Raw genomic sequence first — 20,938 nt, 5'->3', positions numbered from 1 at the left:
TCAACAAAGAACGAAGAACTGACATACATTCTATAAAGACATACACAATCACATTGGTGCTAGCTTAAAATGATGAATTCAACAAAGAACGAAGAACTGACATACATTCTATAAAGACATACACAATCACATTGGTGCCTAGCTTAAAAATTATAAATTCAACAAAGAATAAAATTATGAAAATTTAAAAAGTGCCCAAAGATGAAGTATCAAAGAGAAAAACTATTCATTGCTCACAGGGAGACAATAGCGGAAGTTTGTTAATGAAGAACTAGTCGAGTTTGCGGTGAGATTAAACAAATGCCAATTATAAAGGCTTCACAGGTTTAAGTGGGATGTATTTCATCAGAAAGTCGTTGATATTCGCTTTGGAAATTGATCTTCAGTTAGGCGATGAAGCCGGGCACACAATCAAACACGAATCAAAGACAGCGGCGGCACCGCGCTAACCTGGGAACTGTTTGAAGTCTATTAATATCTCCTCGTCGGAACAAATTTTCCAATTACTGATTTCCAGCCTTTGACAGCCCACCAGGATTAATCTGCCAAATGACTGATGTAAGAGACTAATAAATGTACAACAAGTCATTTGTCCGAAGACGGAAATTTAAAAATTACAAAAATTTTGCTTTCTAAACAAACTGAAAATTAGCAATAATTCGGTAGCTTGCACACACAAAAAAAGGTATAGTAAAGAAGAAAGTGAAATATATGCCTAAGAAAGATAATTTACCAACTACTTTCAATGGCCAACCATAATAATAGGTTTTTAATTTATTGTGTCATTGTGACCTTTACATATACACAACCGATATAATACTGATTTTATGTTTGGACAACATAGGAATTCAATAGCTTAAACAAACAAAATTAAACATGTGAAGAATATGATTTCTGTACCAAAATGTGATATTTTGTTTAGTAAATCCGTTTTGAATAAGAAAGTAAAAGGTATAGAACAAATCAGTATTCTAAGCTGGAGTCTGAAAAATGTGTAAGAAATTGGTATTCTAAACAATGTGAAGACTGTTCAAGATTCCAATAGTCTAAACAAGAAACTGAAACATTTACAAGAATTATATTTACTAGGTCTAATCTGCAGTTTTATTACCCACATGGGTGAAAACACCTTGGTACCTTTCCAAATGATACATTATGACTGGCAAGTGACCTTTTCACGAAGGATCCATTCAGCTGATTGGGGTTTTTCTTGTTCCAATCAGTGCACCACAACTGTCAAAGGTCGTGGTATGTGCTTTCCTGTCTATGGGAAAGTGCATATAAAAGATCCCTTGCTACATTAGGAAAAAATGTAGCTGGTTTCCTCTGATGACTACGTGTCAGAATTACCAAATGTTTACTGTAACTTCACTATAGCTTTAATAAAATAAATATTAGATTTTCATTCCCACCCATCTTGAAGATAAACGCTCATCCCAAATTGTTTACATATTTTTTTAATTGGCAAAACAAAAATGTTTGTCTTTTATGAATGATGCTGGATGTGTAGTATTTCCATTGTCCTGAAATATAAAATGAAAAATAAAATTTTACCCCAGCCTCATTTTAAAACTTTTACAAATCAAAATCTAGCATATAATTTATTATGGCTTGCATGTGTATAGGCCACATGTTTAATAAAAAGACTATTTTCCATAATTATGTTTGCGAAGAAATAACTTTAACTCGGTACTCACTAAAATACGGACTGTATACGATCTGAAAGTTAATTTATCATGAATCATTTTCATATTTTTATACAAAATAACTCAGTAGTCCTTTAAATGGAACTTAAAATTATTTCATGTTTCTTGTTTTTAGTTTGTTGTTGTTGTTTTTGTGGGGTGTTTTTTTTTTTTGGGGGGGGGGGTATGTGGGGTGTGTGTGGCAACTTTGGATCATGTACTAATTCAATCCCAGCCCTTTTAAGCTTGCCAATTTGTATTTAATTTATTTTACATAACCTAGATCAGTTATTACATCTAAATTATATTATAACAAAGTACTATACATGTAATGACTCTTGTCTATTAAACGGTTCAATAATAAACTGATCCCAAAGGATGCAGCTTGAAAACATTCTGAGACTTGTTTAATAATGAATACATGTGTGTGATAATGAAGATATATTACCCATGCAATTATTGTATTATCACCTGAGAATGGCACAACAAGAACTCAGTGGAGCAGAACATTAAATATATTGATCTCTATTTGAAATAATTTTCTTGTAGTTATTACTTACATAAAGTACAATATGTGTATCAGATTTTTTTTCTCATAGGAATTTTTGTGACAAGTATTTCCATTTTTGTATGTTTAATACAAACAACTACACAGAATTGATACAGCTTCTAGTGTTGTATATGGCTTATTTCTGTTAACAGTAAAAACCTGCACAAGCAAATCGCCCCTATAAAGAAGCAACCTGTTTTAAAAGGACACCTAGTCAGTAAAAAGGGCCGAAGTTACTAAGCGTGTTTTTCTTAAATGCAGGTATTTAAGCATTGTAAGTGTATGTACATGTAGTTACACATGTGTAAGACATAAACAGGCTTTGTAAATTTGGCTTAAACTGTTTTAAATTTAAGCATTAGCCAGTAAAAAATGTATATTAACAGATGAAATGTGAATTTTATATCATACAAATGTACAAATTAAGAACACTTATCTTTTATTACATCAAACCCGTTTATGGTGGGTGTTAAATTTAATTCCACATAATCCTTGATCTTTGTCACAAGCATTTTCCCAATAAAAAAAATAAAATAAATCGGTTATCCATGTACTGAAAAACCCCTATGATCAGTTTGAAATGATAGTCTAACAGTTTGAAATTCACGAGAGCGAGAGAAAAGAAGCGATCCATCAAGACCGGCACACCTGCCACTGTTCACTGCGTGAGACCGAGTTACGGGCAGTGTTATGGATTTTCAGATGAATGTTTGATTTTTTGCTACATACCCGTTACTCATTCATTAGTGACAAGCCAGGACTTGTCTGTGCCGCAGACTAATGATGTCACAATGTTACCTTAGTTAATTAAGACTTCATACAGTAGTCTGTTTTGTTTAACGACACCACTGGAGCACATTGATTTATTAATCATCAGCTATTGGATGTCAAACATTTGGTAATCTAGAGTCTTATAGAGGAAGTCCACTATATTTTTCCATTAGTATTTTCATTTCAATTTTATTTTCGTGCTTATATCCAATTGAGGTTCAAGCATGTTGTCCTGGGCACACACCTCAGCTATGTGGGCTGTTTGTCCAGGACAGTGGGTTAGTTGTTAGTGAGAAAGAAGAGTGTGTCTTACACCTACCCACTGTGTCGTTAAAACTCGCTCTGTGTGGGAGCCGACACCGGACTGCGAACCCTGTACCTACCAGCCTTTTGTCCAATGGCTTAACCACAACACTACCAAGGTCAGTTATTAGTAATACGGATCATTTATATCCACCATCCCACAGACAGGATAGCACAAACTACTGCCTTTTGTATACCAGATGTATACCCATCTTCATAAATCAAGGCTAATATTCGTTCCTCATATTCAGCCTTGATACATGAAGATAATGTATACCTGGCAGGAACGAGAAATAGCCCATTGGGCCCACCAACAGGGATCAATCCCAAGAGCTTTACCACTGGGCTACAGTAATGTTTTGAAATTTCTGAGTGGGGTTAGTCAGTTGAACACTCATCTGAGGTGCTTGGGCTGAAGGATCGAACCTCCTCAGTGGACCCATTCTGGTTTGGTTTTTACCCATCCCAGCCAGTGCACCATGACTGGTATATCAAAGGCTGTGGTTTGTGATGTTGTCTGTGGGAAAGTGCATATAAAAGATTCTTTATTTCTAATTGAAAAATGTGTTAATAATACTACGTATCAGAATTACCAAATGTTTGACATCCAGTAGCCGATGATTAATAAACAAGTGTGCTTTAGTGGTGGTGTTAAAGAAAACCGACTTTAACTTTTAGGCTTCAGTATTCTGAGATCATAACTGGTGTGTTCTTGTATCATTAGTTGTGTCTGTTTGTTGATTTATACCAAACAGTTTACAGTATAATAGTGTTTGTATATCTCATACCTTGAAAACTTAAGTGTAAAAATACATTTTATTTTACGAACCTACATGTAGTATTATGATTTTAATGTGTAGGACCACAGTAGGTGTACGGGAAAGTGCATATAAAGTGAGAGTTTGTTTTGTTTAACAACACCACTAGAGCGCATTGATTGATTAATCATCAGCTATTGGATGTCAAACATTTGGTAATTCTGACACGTAGTCATCAGAAAAAACCAGCGATATTTTTCCTAATGCAGTAAGGGATCTTTTATATACACTTTCCCACAGACAGGAAAGCACATACGACAATCTTTGACCATTTGTGGTGTACTGGTTGGAATGAGAAAACCCCTATCAGTTGAATAGATCCACCAAGGTGATTTGATGATGTGATGCAAGCACCTCAGGCGAGCACTCAACCCACTGAGCTAAATCCCGCTCCAGTGCATATAAAAGATCATTTACTGTTATTCAAAAGGATATTGACCAAGTTTAAAAAAAATCATACACATGTACATGACAGCAAACAGCTGTAGTTTTAAATAAATTGAGGTGCAAATATTGCTCTTCTACATGAACCTTTTACTGAGTTCTCTTCAAGAGCCAATTTAACGAAACATCGTAAGTTTACGTCTGCGACTAACAGTTATACCTGTCGTATCGGTCGTACGTTTACATGTGTTTGGCATCTATTTCATGCAGAAAATTACATCATTACGGAAGAAGGAGCATTGTAAGGACAAGAGAAAATGAAATATGTATACTTCAAACTGTACTAGTTGTACTGTTAGTAGTAATACAAATTGTATGTGGTTTAGTTGTAGATTTACGTTTAAATGAAAAACTATGTTTACAATGTTTTGTGAAATTGGTCACTTTTTTTTGTCAGTTTATCTACAGGTAGTGCAATAAAGAGTTGTGAAACGTTGAAGTAAATAAGGTGCATATTATAGTTCCAAAGCATTTCATATTTATTACAATGAATTTATGAATGTTCATGACACCCCAGCATGAACAATACATCGGCTATTGCATGTCAAACTAAGGTAATATTTATCACAAAGACCAACAACGTACTTATTATTTTTACAGCTCAAAATGGAGAACATATCATCATGTTATTCCCCCTGTGTGGATGGTTTGTAACTCGCTGCTATTCTAACATGTAACCGAATACATAAAACGTCTGCTAACATTCTATCTGAGAACTTCATTATGAGACCTTTCGGTTTCACTGATAGTCTTAGAAAATATTTGTAGTTTTTTCATTAACAAAGGGCAGGCCAGGTGTCATTTGCTGAGGGATTAGGGTGACCACAATCAGTGGACCGGTCACCTCGAGATGACCGCTCGTATTTACGAGTCTCCTAGGAAATATTAACTGAGGATTTAGACAAAGTCATCTCTATGACCAGTGAAGAAGAAATATAATTAACAAATGGGCATTTTTTTTTTTTTTCAAATCCTGTAAAGTTGCCACACAAGAGCATGTATTTAAAATATATAAGTGGCTGTGATGTATTTAAAATATATAAGTGGCTGTGATGTATTTAAAACATAAAGGGGCTATGATGCATTTAAAACATATAAGGGGCTGTAATGTATTTAAAATATACATCATAAGGTTGTGATGTATTTAAAATATATTAGGGGTTGTGATGTATTTAAAACATAAGGGGCTGTGATGTATTTAAAACATATAAGGGGCTGTGATGTATTTAAAACATATAAGGGGCTGTGATGTATTTAAAACATATAAGGGGCTGTGATGTATTTAAAACATATAAGGGTCTGTGATGTATTTAAAACATATAAGGGGCTGTAATGTATTTAAAATATACATCATACGGTTGTGATGTATTTAAAATATATTAGGGGTTGTGATGTATTTAAAACATAAGAGGCTGTGATGTATTTAAAACAAAGGGGCTATGATGTATTTAAAACATAAAGGGGCTGTGATGTATTTAAAACATAAGGGGCTGTGATGTATTTAAAACATATTAGGGGCTATGATATATTTAAAACATAAAAGGGCTGTGATGTATTTAAAACATGGGCTGTGATGTATTTAAAACATATTAGGGGCTGTGATGTATTTAAAACATAAGGGGCTGTGATGTATTTAAAACATAAGTGGTTGTGATGTATTTAAAACATATTAGGGGCTGTGATGTATTTAAAACATATAAGGGGCTGTGATGTATTTAAAACATGACGGGCTGTGATATAGTTAAAACATATAAGGGCTGTGATGTATTTAAAAAATATAAGGGCTGTGATGTATTTAAAACATGATGGGCTGTGATGTATTTAAAGCATATAAGGGCTGTGATGTATTTAAAACATAAAGGGGCTATGATGCATTTAAAACATAAAGGGGCTGTGATGTATTTAAAACATAAGGGGCTGTGATGTATTTAAAACATTAGGGGCTATGATGTATTTAAAACATAAAGGGGCTGTGATGTATTTAAAACATAAGGGGCTGTGATGTATTTAAAACATATTAGGGGCTGTGATGTATTTAAAACATATAAGGGTCTGTGATGTATTTAAAACATAAGGGGCTGTGATGTATTTAAAACATAAGGGGCTCTGATGTATTTAAAACATATAAGGGGCTGTGATGTATTTAAAACATAAGGGGCTGTGATGTATTTAAAACATATTAGGGGCTGTGATGTATTTAAAACATATAAGGGTCTGTGATGTATTTAAAACATATAAGGGGCTGTGATGTATTTAAAACATATAAGGGGCTGTGATGTATTTAAAATATATAAGGGGTTGTGATGTATTTAAAATATATTAGGGGTTGTGATGTATTTAAAACATAAGGGGCTGTGATGTATTTAAAACAAAGGGGCTATGATGTATTTAAAACATAAAGGGGCTGTGATGTATTTAAAACATAAGGGGCTGTGATGTATTTAAAACATATTAGGGGCTATGATATATTTAAAACATAAAGGGCTGTGATGTATTTAAAACATGGGCTGTGATGTATTTAAAACATATTAGGTGCTGTGATGTATTTAAAACATATAAGGGGCTGTGATGTATTTAAAACATGACGGGCTGTGATGTATTTAAAACATATAAGGGCTGTGATGTATTTAAAAAATATAAGGGCTGTGATGTATTTAAAACATGACGGGCTGTGATGTATTTAAAGCATAACGGGCTGTGATGTATTTAAAGCATATAAGGGCTGTGATGTATTTAAAACATAACGGGCTGTGATGTATTTAAAACATATAAGGGGCTGTGATATATTTAAAACATAAGGGATGTGATGTATTTAAAACATATAAGGGCTGTGATGTATTTAAAACATGACCGGCTGTGATGTATTTAAAACATATAAGGGCTGTGATGTATTTAAAACATGACGGGCTGTGATGTATTTAAAACATATAAGGGCTGTGATGTATTTAAAACATATAAGGGCTGTGATGTATTTAAAACATATTAGGGGCTGTGATGTATTTAAAGCATATAAGGGGCTGTGATGTATTTAAAACATAACGGGCTGTGATGTATTTAAAACATAACGGGCTGTGATGTATTTAAAACATGACAGGTTGTGATGTAGTTAAAACATATAAGGGGCTGTGATGTATTTAAAACATGACGGGTTGTGACGTATTTAAAACATGACGGGCTGTGATGTATTTAAAACATGACGGGCTGTGGTGCATTTAAAACATATAAGGGCTGTGATGTATTTAAAACATATAAGGGCTGTGATGTATTTAAAACATGACAGGCTGTGATGTATTTAAAACATGACGGGTTGTGATGTATTTAAAGCATATAACGGGCTGTGATGTATTTAAAACATATAAGGGCTGTGATGTATTTAAAATATAACGGGATGTGATGTATTTAAAACATAACGGGCTGTGATGTAGTTAAAACATATAAGGGGCTGTGATGTATTTAAAACATGACGGGTTGTGACGTATTTAAAACATGACGGGCTGTGATGTATTTAAAACATGACGGGCTGTGGTGCATTTAAAACATATAAGGGCTGTGATGTATTTAAAACATATAAGGGCTGTGATGTATTTAAAACATGACAGGCTGTGATGTATTTAAAACATGACGGGTTGTGATGTATTTAAAGCATATAACGGGCTGTGATGTATTTAAAACATATAAGGGCTGTGATGTATTTAAAATATAACGGGCTGTGATGTATTTAAAACATAAGGGGCTGTGATCTAGCTCAGTTGTTAGAGTGCTCACCTGAGGTTCTTACATCGTAGGATCAAACCACCTCACTGAACCCATTATCTGATTGGAGGTTTTTCTATGCCAACCAGTGGCCCATTACTGGTATATCAAAGGTTGTGGTATGTGCTATCATGTCTGGGGAAATACACATAAAAGATCCCTTGTTGCAGTTGGAAAAATGTAACAGGTTTTTTACAGACTAAAGTAAAAAAAATATTTTAATTTGACATCCAATAGCCGATGATTAATAAATCAGTGTGCTCTAGTGGTGTTGTAAACAAAACAAACAAATTTAAAACCTATATATCCAAACTAAATAAAACATCAGTACTAACAACTGAAAATATGGTTTTTGTAATTCCTGTACTCTTGGCTGAAATATTTATTTGTTTTTCAATAAACAGTGAACAAAATATCACTGAAAATTAGAAAAGAGGTTTAAATGAATAAAATTGTGTAATGCAGTTTTATCATAATACTATGAAAAAAATATCAGTGAATGAGAAAAGAGCTATGAAATAATAATATATTTGTGTGCTGCAGTTTGACCATAATACAATGACGGAAATACCACTGATAAACGAGCTGTAAAAGAATATGTTTGTGTATAATGCAGTCACAAATAACTGCTATGTGCAGTGGATGTGCTGTCATTTATTGAAGATCTAAGACATCAAAGTATGTATGTGTATGTGTGTGGTTGGATGGGTTCGTGGTATAGCCCAGTGCTCAAGACCAGTAACTCGTGTTTATCAAACACCCATCAAGAGATCCATCAGAGATACATTGAACACTGATCATTAAGGATCAGGGAGTTTGTTTGCAGATAAATGTCTCTCGTCAATAGGGTGTGTTTATTTGTCGATTCCAGCGCACAGAGCTGCTTTCATCCTGGCCACTCACGCCCGTCGCGGACGCACACCATCGGTAGAGCCCGCAGAAATGCGGGACGCTTGATTACCATCTCCGAAAGGTGGGCTTTGTCAGGCGTGACCTACACACAAATGTCACATCAGACAGTCTTACATGAAACCGTAATCAAATTTCCTTCTTCATAGAATTGTGGATTTATTTTATCTGTAGTTGCTTACTTAAAAGAAAATCGCTCGTCTTGGAAAACCAGTGATACTAGAATGATGTTAATAAGTGGGACCAGTAGTAGTAGGATGTTAACTCAAAGGTATAGAGATGTCTTTGTGTATATCTGTACTAGTTATTGTGAAACGCATACGTACATACACTTAGACAAATACCAGGGTCCTAATTCACTCAACACTTGCAACTTTCGCAGTGCAATGCTAAAAGACTTACAAAGAGGATGCTTTGTTGTCTAGCAGAGCCTAAGAGACCTTTGTGAATTAGGCCGCCTCTAAAAATTTAACATTTATATAATCCATTTATGGGTTACACAAAAATAAATTTATGTAAACAATTTATTTTTTCAGTAATTCATTATGTCTGTGTAAATGGTGCCATAAAGTTAAAAAATAAAAATAGATTTACGATTTTTAGAGTCTTGAATACATACACGGAAACACATGCACAACACACACATTCGAACATGCACGCATGCATGCATACACGCACACACAGCAGGATCATAAAAAAATAACAGTAAAAAAATAATAATAATAAAATAAAAATACAATGACACTAGAGCTACAATTGTTCCAGGTTCATCCACCCATTTATGGGCGTTGTTCTGCCCAGCTGGCTTCTGGCTTGTATGAAGCAGTGAGCATATTTAAACCTACAGTTTGAATAGCCCATAGAGATTTCTGATGGAATGTTCATGCGGGGCATGTCCCCGTAATGACATCTTAATGGGAGGCGTGTTCCGAGGGTAAACACTTACAGCAGCCTGCACATGTGCAGAACCCCACCGCTATCTGCTAGCCCACTACTGCCTCTTTAAGAAACCGTGCCCTTCAAACATTGCTCAAATCTTTCCTAATTATTTTGGAGACCAGTGGCTGAAAATAGGTTGGAGTGGCGGTCATTACTCTTGGGTAATTATTGACACTTCAAACAGATGCTTATTGTTTTTGGGTTGGGTTTTTTTTTAAATTTGTTATGAATTGCAACTTTTAGTATTACAGCTATCTAATACCACCTTTAGGTCGTGTGTTCCCCCCCCCCCCCCCCCCATTGCTTAAATGTATCATTATATTCTGAATCTACATGTTTTATTTTTAGTTTATCACACTTAGAGCTTCTATAAAGTTCAGTGGGTTTTTTATGTATATTCAAATTTATATATATATGTATTGTGTCATACTAATTTTACATTTGTCTGATACCACCCTCCCCCCTCCCCCCCAACCCATAGCTTGAATATATTATTATATTATAACATCTGTATATTTCACTAAGACCGAAAGACTGATCATCAGACTTGAGCTTCCATAAAGTTTTGTGTTTTTGTGTAGTTTCACAACTATATATACTGAGAGGCATAAATAACACAATGGGTATTTTACTGAATAATCTCATATAGAAATGTCAAATCACATATATTAAGTATGCAGACAAATAACATATTGGTAATAATTATAAGTGAAAGAGGATTTTGTTCAAACCAGAAATTTTTTGAATAAAATGAGTTTTCAGCAAAAAGCATAACTGGTGTGTTTATTACAACAATACAGCATTGCATATGAAAATCGTTTTGCATGTGCATTGCCTGCTCTCGTCTCCCTATAAAACCAACCATGTTTTGTGTTTTCTGTCTATTTTTAATATGCCATGGTAAGTAATGTTAAACAATTGCTGTTTTTATGCAAAAAAAACCCAGGTGTGTTTTTTGTTTAAAACCACATTTTATTTTTAAAAATCCCGATTTGAACAATATCTTGTTACAGTTGTTACCAGTATGTCATTTGTCTGCATGCCTAATACTGATGACATAATATTTCTATAAGAAAATACCCATTGCGTTATTTATGCCTCTCAGTATACATGTATATATATATGTATTTTGTCATTATATCAATTAGATAACATATTAAAACAGACCTGGGCTACCACCTAAGATACTTTTATTGTTCTTGGGAAGAAAAATCTAGCGAGTTTCTTCTCTAGTCAAAATTACCAAATGTTTGATATCCAATAGGTGATGATTAATAAATTGATGTGCTCTAGTGGTGTCATTGGACAAAATAGACTTTAACATTTGTCCTTGTGTAGAGAGTGTTACAATGGGTATATAGAAGAGAACAGAAAATGATGAAACTATTTGTGAAGATTCAGACACCAATGATAGTCATACAAGGTTTATATATCCTATGATCTTGATGACCGTTAAAACTGCCACACACAAGTGGCCCTGGTGTTAAACTTGATACTTTAGGTTTACGTCAAAGTCCAGTTTATACACCGACTTGTCAAAGTCCAGTTTATACACCGACTTGTCAAAGTCCAGTTTATACACCGACTTGTCAAAGTCCAGTTTATACACCGACTTGTCAAAGCCTGGTTTATTCAAGGACTTGACATCACTACTGAATCCATGCAAACCCCCCCCCCCCCCCCCCCCCCCCCCCACTTCACAAGTTATAAACCTGACTTTATGTTTTTGGTGTCAGTAAGAAATTCTGAATTTTTTAATCTAAATATTTGTGTAATTTCAAACATAAAACTGCCCTGTGTTGTGTGCTATCATATAAAATGTTTCCAACTAACATATACCATGGAACAGTTTTTGATAGTTATAACACTGTTGTTTAGATGTATACCAGTGATCTGGCACATAAAATGTGTGGTATGTACTGTCCTAAGAGAAAATACATATAAAAAATCCCTTGCTGCTTTTTGTGGTAGATGTAGCCTATGTGGGGACAACAGTTTAGTTTTTCTCTTTTTCATCTGTACTTTCCCATAGGCAGGACAGTACATACCACACATTGTGAAAATATCCATATGTTAGATAGCATTGGTGTTGAGGTGTCATTAAACAAACATTCCTTTCCTCTACAGACAGTTTAACCAGCTTAGATGTGTTGTTTATGATCATTTAATCACAAGCGTTCCACTTTTTTAATCATTTACTCTATTCTGATTTGATGACGTTTTTAAAAACCTGAATGTTGTCCTACGTTAGTCTAAAAACCAATTATGTGATTACCTCAAATGGGGCATCATTATGTAAAACCGGTCACGGAAAGGACATTAAAAACAGATTTGTGTGTATTTTTAACTAAATAAGTTGTGTTGTTTGTAATTATAAGAATTATTTGTACCATTTTTTTTCTTTTGGGGGGGGGGGGGGGGGGGGGAGGAGGGGTATTGATGTTATACAGTCACAAATTTAGTTTTAAAATCACATCTCTTCACTACATGATTTTATTCAATTTGTGACTGTTATAGATTAATAAATTAATAAAAAATTATATAACATGTCTATAAAATCTAAGGTAACAGTGATTGTTTTTTTTATGGTGTAAATACTTTAGTTATTAAACCCTTACGTTTTGTCTTTCTTTCATTGTAGAGAAAGCCGTAACGAAGTTACAGCTGGATAACATGGACATCACGCGTCGACATCTTTCATTTGCAAATGTACAGGTGAGCTGTCAGGGCCAGATATGGGGGTGGGATCTAGGTCAGTGGTGCAGCTAGCAAACCCCTGAGGAGGGGCAGATATGGGGGTGGGATGTAGGTCAGTGGTGGAGTTGGCAAACCCCTGAGGAGGAGCAGATATTGGGGTGGGATGTGGGTCGGTGGTGGAACTGGCAAACCCCTGGGGAGGGGCAGATATTGGTGTGGGATGTAGGTCAGTGGTGGAGCTAGCAAACCCCTCAGGAGGAGCAGATATGGGGGTGGGATGTAGGTCAGTGGTGGAGCTGGCAAACCTCTGAGGAGGAGCAGATATAGAGGTGGGATGTAGGTCAGTGGTGGAGCTAGCAAACCCCTGAGGAGGGGCAGATATGGGGGTGGGATGTAGGTCAGTGGTGGAGCTAGCAAACCCCTAAGGAGGGGCAGATATGGGGGTGGGATGTAGGTCAGTGGTGGAGCTAGCAAACCCCTGAGGAGGGGCAGATATTGGGGTGGGATGTAGGTCAGTGGTGGAGCTAGCAAACCCTAAGGAGCCATGTGTTGCAGGATCAATCTCCCTGGGGGGACTTGTGTGTTTTTTCTGTTACAATTGATGACCTACAGTTAGTACACTGAAGTGGTATGTACTGCCCCATCTTTGGAAAAGTGTATATAAAAGATCCCTTGCTGCTTTATCAGTGACTATATCCCATGTGGTAACTGTGGGTTTCTTTTCTTCTATCGGGCAAATGTTGAAATAATCTAATTTTTAATCTCCACTAAAAAGAAATAAAATCATCATATTAATCCACTAAACACTAGTTTTTGGAGACACTTTCAAGTTTGGGGTACCCTCCCCCCCCCCCCCCACCCACCCTACACACACACATACACACTTTTCTTTTGGCATTTATGTACACAGTATAGTGTAAATCTGATCTACATACCACCTTGTACAATAACCATGATACACACACAAAGGGCATGTGGGGTTTTCTTCCTGTACACAAACGTATACATTTTGCCTCCGTATAAGAATCACTTGCTTATCATTATACTGCTTTAAGACTCTTGAATGTCCTTTATAGACCACTTCAACTGTAATTGTCATTATAAAAATCACATTGCCAGTTCTGTGGGTGTTTTTATTTATGAAAAGCTCAATATACGACACACGATTCATTGACTGACACACGCACGCACACACACAATGAGAAGCAGTGGTGTTGACGGTAGTGTTTTATAGCTGATCTCACAACCAACGTAATCCAACTTAATCGTTTGGCTCACAACTGTACTGTACAAGTGAACTAATATAATAATAACAGTGTCACCTACCAGTTACTCTAAGTCTAGGTTAGGAATATAATGTGTTGTGATCTGTTATTCAGATGTCAAGTACTAGTTACTATAAGACCAGGTTAGGAATATAGTGAGCTTTGTTCTGTAAGTCAATTACTATAATGAACTTGTCACTGTGACTCTCAAGTGCCATCCACTCGAAGAATCTGTAATAAATCTGTGCTTTATTCAATGTTATATTATTCTACGGTTCAGTATTCAGTTAAGTGTTCAGTATTCTTTTTTTTTTATTATTCTTTAAAAAAAATATAGTTTACACTCAGTAGCTGAGGGTGTCATTAAAGGCGCATACCCTAGTTTCTGGCCTGTACATTTGGACATTAAGTTTAGTTAGTCTACACAATCTGCAACACACAATTCGATATGGTTATAACAGAGAGAAGCTAAAGTCAGTGATGTTTAAAACAGGGAAATGCCGTCAAAAATAACTAGAACTTGTCTCATTAACTATTACTTCTTAGACAAACGTGTTTTTAAAAACTAGGGTATGTCGCTTTAAACATTCATTTATTCTTTCATTTGTTCATTCGATTGTTCCTTTGTTCATCAATTCATTCATTCATTCACTTGCTCACTCACTCATTCATTTCAAATAAAATGTTAGTAGGCTTTCTGATATTTAACAACAATTGATAGTAATATATTAGTAGAGGTTTTGTTAAAGTATGGGTTTGTGAATTCATCAGTACAGATATTTGTGTTTTTTTGTTCAACCATCCATCCATTAATTCAGGCAGCCTTTCTTCCTTTCTTCATTTATCCATTCGAGGGAGTTGCATCTGGCTCAGTTGGTAGAGCTCTTTCCTGAGGTGCTTGCATCATAGGATCGAATCACCTCAGAGGATCCATTCTCCGATTGAGTTTTTGTCCCATTCCAGCCAGTGCACCACAACAGGTATATCAAAGGCCATGGTATATGCTGTCCTGTCTGTGGGAAAGTGAATATACAAAAAATCCCTTGCTGCTAATGGAAAAATGTAGTGGGTTTCCCCTACGACTATGAGTCAAAATTACTAAATGTTTGACATCCAACAGATGGTAATTATTAAATCAATGTACTCTAAAGGGGCCGTTAAACAAATACAAACTTTAACTTCAGGGCACAATATTTTAGGAGAACCGTTGTTCTGTTCGCGTGTGTCGGTTACACAACTTTAACTTCAGGGCACAATATTTTAGGAGAACCGTTGTTCTGTTCGCGTGAGTCGGTTACACAACTTTAACTTCAGGTCACAATATTTTAGGAGAACCGTTGTTCTGTTCGCGTGAGTCGGTTACACAACTTTAACTTCAGGGCACAATATTTTAGGAGAACCGTTGTTCTGTTCGCGTGAGTCGGTTACACAACTTTAACTTCAGGTCACAATATTTTAGGAGAACCGTTGTTCTGTTCGCGTGTGTCGGTTACACAACTTTAACTTCAGGGCACAATATTTTAGGAGAACCGTTGTTCTGTTCGCGTGAGTCGGTTACACAACTTTAACTTCAGGTCACAATATTTTAGGAGAACCGTTGTTCTGTTCGCGTGAGTCGGTTACACAACTTTAACTTCAGGGCACAATATTTTAGGAGAACCGTTGTTCTGTTCGCGTGAGTCGGTTACACAACTTTAACTTCAGGTCACAATATTTTAGGAGAACCGTTGTTCTGTTCGCGTGTGTCGGTTACACAACTTTAACTTCAGGGCACAATATTTTAGGAGAACGGTTGTTCTGTTCGCGTGTGCCAGTTACGCAACTTTAACTTCAGGGCACAATATTTTAGGAAAACCGTTGTTCTGTTCGCGTGTGTCGGTTACACAACTTTAACTTCAGGGCACAATATTTTAGGAGAACGGTTGTTCTGTTCGTGTGTGCCAGTTACGCAACTTTAACTTCAGGTCACAATATTTTAGGAGAACCGTTGTTCTGTTCGTGTGTGTCGGTTACTCAACTTTAACTTCAGGGCACAATATTTTAGGAAAACCGTTGTTCTGTTCGCGTGTGTCGGTTACACAACTTTAACTTCAGGGCACAATATTTTAGGAGAACCGTTGTTCTGTTCGCGTGTGCTGGTTATGCAACTTTAAAACCACGAGAACTGCCAGTGGGTTACATGGTGAATTACATTCTAAAATTAAAAGTTCCATATATCAGTAATGAAAGTGAAAATCAGTTTATGTTTTTAAATACATCTCAACCACCAAGCTAGCACAGAACCGTAGTTCAAGTGTTTTAGGATTAGGTAGGCCTAACTCATCGGTTACGAGAACTATAATCATGTAACCGAACAATCGGTTACCTAAGTAAAACACACGTGAAATGACTTCCGGTTACCTAAGTTTTTGAAATATTGTCCCCTGAACTTTGACCATCGATTCCTCGAGCCAACCAAACATCCATCTCTCCATGTATTCATTATTCCATTTCCTCTTTATCTCGTATTACACTTCTAAGTTTCCAAAAATTCTCTGCCTAACATTTCTACAGTATAATGTTATGTCATGATATCTGTCACATGTTTTCATTCAGTTTTGTTGTTGTTGAGGTTTTTTCAAGGAGAAAGCACTTGTGTGTTTTGAAAATGTTTGAGACCTCGGTCCCTGTTAGAGATGTATTGCTTTACCACATTACACACTTTGTCTGACATGTCTGGAATGAGCTGCCATGGGGCAGACCTATGGGGGGGGGGGGGGGATATTGGCACATGGAGAAATATAATTGGCAGTACAATATGTTCTGATGTTTACCATGTGAAACGCGACACTGGGTCCACCATGCTGCTACTACGCTGGTGGGATGAGCTAAAATTCCACTGTGCTACTACGCTGGTGGGATGTGCTACTACGCTGGTGGGATGAGCTAAAATTCCACTGTGCTACTACGCTGGTGGGATGAGCTAAAATTCAACTCTGCTACTACGCTGGTGGGATGAGCTAAAATTCCACTGTTCTACTACGCTGGTGGGATGGGCTAAAATTCCACTGTGCTACTACGCTGGTGGGATGAGCTAAAATTCCACTGTGCTACTACGCTGGTGGGATGAGCTAAAATTCCACTGTGCTGCTACGCTGGTGGGATGGGCTAAAATTCCACTGTGCTACTACGCTGGTGGGATGAGCTAAAATTCCACTGTGCTGCTACGCTGGTGGGATGGGCTAAAATTCCACTGTGCTATACGCTGGTGGGATGAGCTAAAATTCCACTCTGCTACTGAGTCCACTGTGCTGCTACGCTGGTGGGATCCACTAAATGTCCACCATGCTGCTATGCTGGTGGGATGTGCTAAAAGACCACCATCCGTCTATGCTGGTAGGATGTGCTAAAAGACCACCATATGATATGTGTTAAAGCAAGAAATGGGTTGTTTGTAATGCATATTTGCAGTTTTTACTGCCGGTTTTAACTGGTAAAGGCCAAGGAACAGATGTTTTTTAATGTAGCACCTGTTTTGCATATGAACTCCAGTTTTTATTTTGTGTATGATCGGCTTACAGTAATAACACAAATGTTTGTGTAAAATGACAGAGTAAAAAGATTGTTTGTTTAACAACACCACTAGATTTATTAATCATGGGCTATTAGATGTCAAATATTTGTTAATACTGACATCATCTTAGAGAGGAAACCTGCTACATTTTTCCATCAGTAGCAAGGAATCTTTTATAATAGCACCATCCCACAGACAGGATAGCACATACCAAGACCTTTCATATACCAGTCGTGGTGCACTAACTGGAAGAGAGAGAGTGCAGTGGGCCCACCGATGGGGATCGATCTTAGACCAACCACACATCAGGCAAATGCTTTACCACCGGGCTATGTTCCACTTAAAATGACAGAGATACTCTTTCTTTATACCATACTCCTAACAATTACAGGTGGGTGCCGTTGGGGGTTTTAATGACACAGATACTCTTTATACCATACTCCTAACAATTACGGGTGGGCTCTGTTGGGTTTTTCTCCCATCCCAACCGATGCACGATGATTGCTGTATCAAACGCTGTGGTATGTGCAAACATAAAATGACATCACTTAGTTGAAATAGTTTGTAGATCTGTTAAAAGGCAAGATATAGACCTGTATTAATTTTCCAACAGGTGGTGGTGGTGGTGGTGGTGGTTTCAACTTTTGTGTTAAAGTTTAGTGTTAATGTTTTGCGTTCACAAACTATAAGTGCTAGGTCAGTGAAACTTGGTTTATAGTTGCACTTATGGATGTTTATCACATAAACTTTAGAAGTTTATGGTAGGCTGGTCATTTAATTTCCTGGAATTCTTGTTTTAATATAATTCATGAAGTTGTTTTTAACAATATTTGGAATGTATGAATATTAAAAAATAAAAAGGTTTGTAGAAAAAGGATACCAGAAGTAATACATAGAATAACAAACTGAGTGCCAGTATAAAATGTATGTCCCTTGTAAACTAATATTCATTTTTCACTTGTGGTAAGTAAAAAGTATTAAAGTCGGGACATAAATTTGGTTACTGGTGAGTTGTTTATTGTCTCCTATGTATATAATCACTCATGAAAGATATTTGAGTGTAGTGTTTTCCCTAGCTTGTTTTAGCATGGTGCCATGCCTCAATAGCCTAGCACCATCTTGCCTTAATCAGCGCCATGCTGCCCTGAGATTAAACAAGCCTTTTCCAGTAATTAATTATAAAATTGCCTTTATAAAACACCCAAAATGGTATTATTAATTAATAAAATATGCCTTTTATATCTTTTGCCATTCATTTATTAAAGCAAGCACATAAATTACATTAATGTTTATTTCAATTAATTTTTGTGTATTTTTAATAAAAAAAACAAGTGCCCCGAAATTGGTGAGAATGCCCCAGAAGTGTTTGGTCTACCATGCCTTGCCTAATTTCTAGGGAAATCACTAGTGTGATACACACCACACATGGTAAGAAGACTTATTATACATGTACATATATCATTAGTAACTCATGCCAGGCATCACGTCTATTTGTAACTGAAACTCACCAAATGTTAAACCAAATTAGTAAATACGGATATGATTGTTTGTGGGGGTTGGGGGGTTCCTTTTAAAAAAACAATTCTGGGGGTATTTCTTTCTTTATTTATTGTTGGGTTGTTGTTTTTTCATTTATAAATTAATGTTCACAAAGTATACTGGATTTGACCTAAAATGTTGAAAAATTATTATTATTTAAGTTTCTTAAACATATTAAGATAATTTCAGTTATTTTATTTTTCAGTTATTTTATTTTTCAATGGGCTTCATGTTCTTGAAGAGGCCTCGTAGACGTAACAATATAATTTAATTATCTCCCCTTTATCCCTTTGTGACCATTTCCAAACTAACCAGGGTTGTCTTTTTATTCAGAAAGTTGGACATTCATAAAATATTCAAGCTTTAAAATTAGTTTGTCTGGCATGTCAAGTGTTTTCCGATTATCTATCGTCTGGTGGGAAATAAGACTTAGTCATCAGTTATGCATATGAGGTAAAGAGAAAACAGTAACTGTGTTGTCATCACATTAGGAATATCACTATGATTATGTCCTGGAAATCATAAAAATCTCCATTCTGCCAAAAATAGTTTTAATAAGAAAAAGAGAAAAATAATAATGCATTAGTGTTAATAGATGATTTTCAATATTGGTAATAAAAACTAGTGTATATTATTTAATAGTTTCACACTACAGAAATATTAATAACCAAACTATGTGTATGTATATTTATATAATAATTCTGTGAAAACAACTAATAAATGTAAGTTTGAGTAAATAAAATATTTGAACATCAAATTGAATGCACTGACTGGTCATTTTAATATCGCACATATCGCACATCACCTCGGTGAATAAAATATTTGTATTTGCATCGGGAATACATATATACATGTATATAAATAGGGGTGAGAGATATTAATACATTTTTCTATGTAAAAATCACATTTTGAGGTTAATTTCATTCGTATAAATGTCTTGAAAAAATATTTTGTACATACCCATTGTTGAGAACATCATTCATTATTTATGATAACACATATTAATAGCACTCATATATGTGATAAAAAATAAATAAAGTTTGTTTTGTTTAATGACACCACTACAGCACATTGATTAATTAAGGTCATCAGGGGCTATTGGATGTCAAACATTTGGTAATTCTGACTCATAGTCATGAGAGGAAACCCGCTACATTTTTCCATTAGCAGCAAGGGATAATTTGACAGGGAAGCACATACCATGGCCTTTGACCAGTTGTGGTGCACTGGTTGGATATACATGTGATAACCAGGTCACCACTACCATACCATTCAATGCAACTATCACAGTGGAAATTGATTGATCAGTGACATATAAGTTAACCAGAAACTGGTTTCTCTGTGATGTATAAGTTAATCAGAAACTGGCTTCTCTGTAACGCATAAGTTAACCAGAAACTGGTTTCTCTGTGACCTATAAGTTAACCAGAAACTGGTTTCTCTGTGACCTATAAGTTAACCAGAAACTGGTTTCTCTGTGATGTATAAGTTAATCAGAAACTGGTTTCTGTGTCACATATAAGTTAACCAGAAACTGGTTTCTCTGTGAGATATAAGTTAACCAGAAACTGGTTTCTCTGTGACGTATAAGTTAACTAAAAGCTGTTAATAGGTTTTAGGTGAAAAATATGTTTAATTTTGCTTGTTACGTTCGATGCATTTTAAAAAAACTCGTAAGATAAGTGGTATTTCTGTGACAGTCATTTATGGAG

General features: G+C 35.8%; 1 protein-coding gene across 1 annotated transcript in view; it reads left to right on the top strand.

Annotated features, from left to right (window-relative positions):
* The window catches only part of LOC121383053 (heparan sulfate 2-O-sulfotransferase 1-like), a 128,775-nt gene that overhangs the window by 48,900 nt on the left and 58,937 nt on the right, over window positions 1-20,938 (top strand). The window contains exon 2 of the mRNA XM_041512813.1: window positions 12,814-12,887. Coding sequence (XP_041368747.1) covers window positions 12,814-12,887 — 74 coding nt within the window. The remainder of the gene's footprint in view (window positions 1-12,813; window positions 12,888-20,938) is intronic.

The sequence above is a fragment of the Gigantopelta aegis genome, chromosome 10, assembly GCF_016097555.1.
Source record: "Gigantopelta aegis isolate Gae_Host chromosome 10, Gae_host_genome, whole genome shotgun sequence".
NCBI classification, from domain to species: Eukaryota; Metazoa; Mollusca; class Gastropoda; order Neomphalida; family Peltospiridae; genus Gigantopelta; species Gigantopelta aegis.
This window is presented reverse-complemented; position numbering and strand designations above follow the sequence as displayed.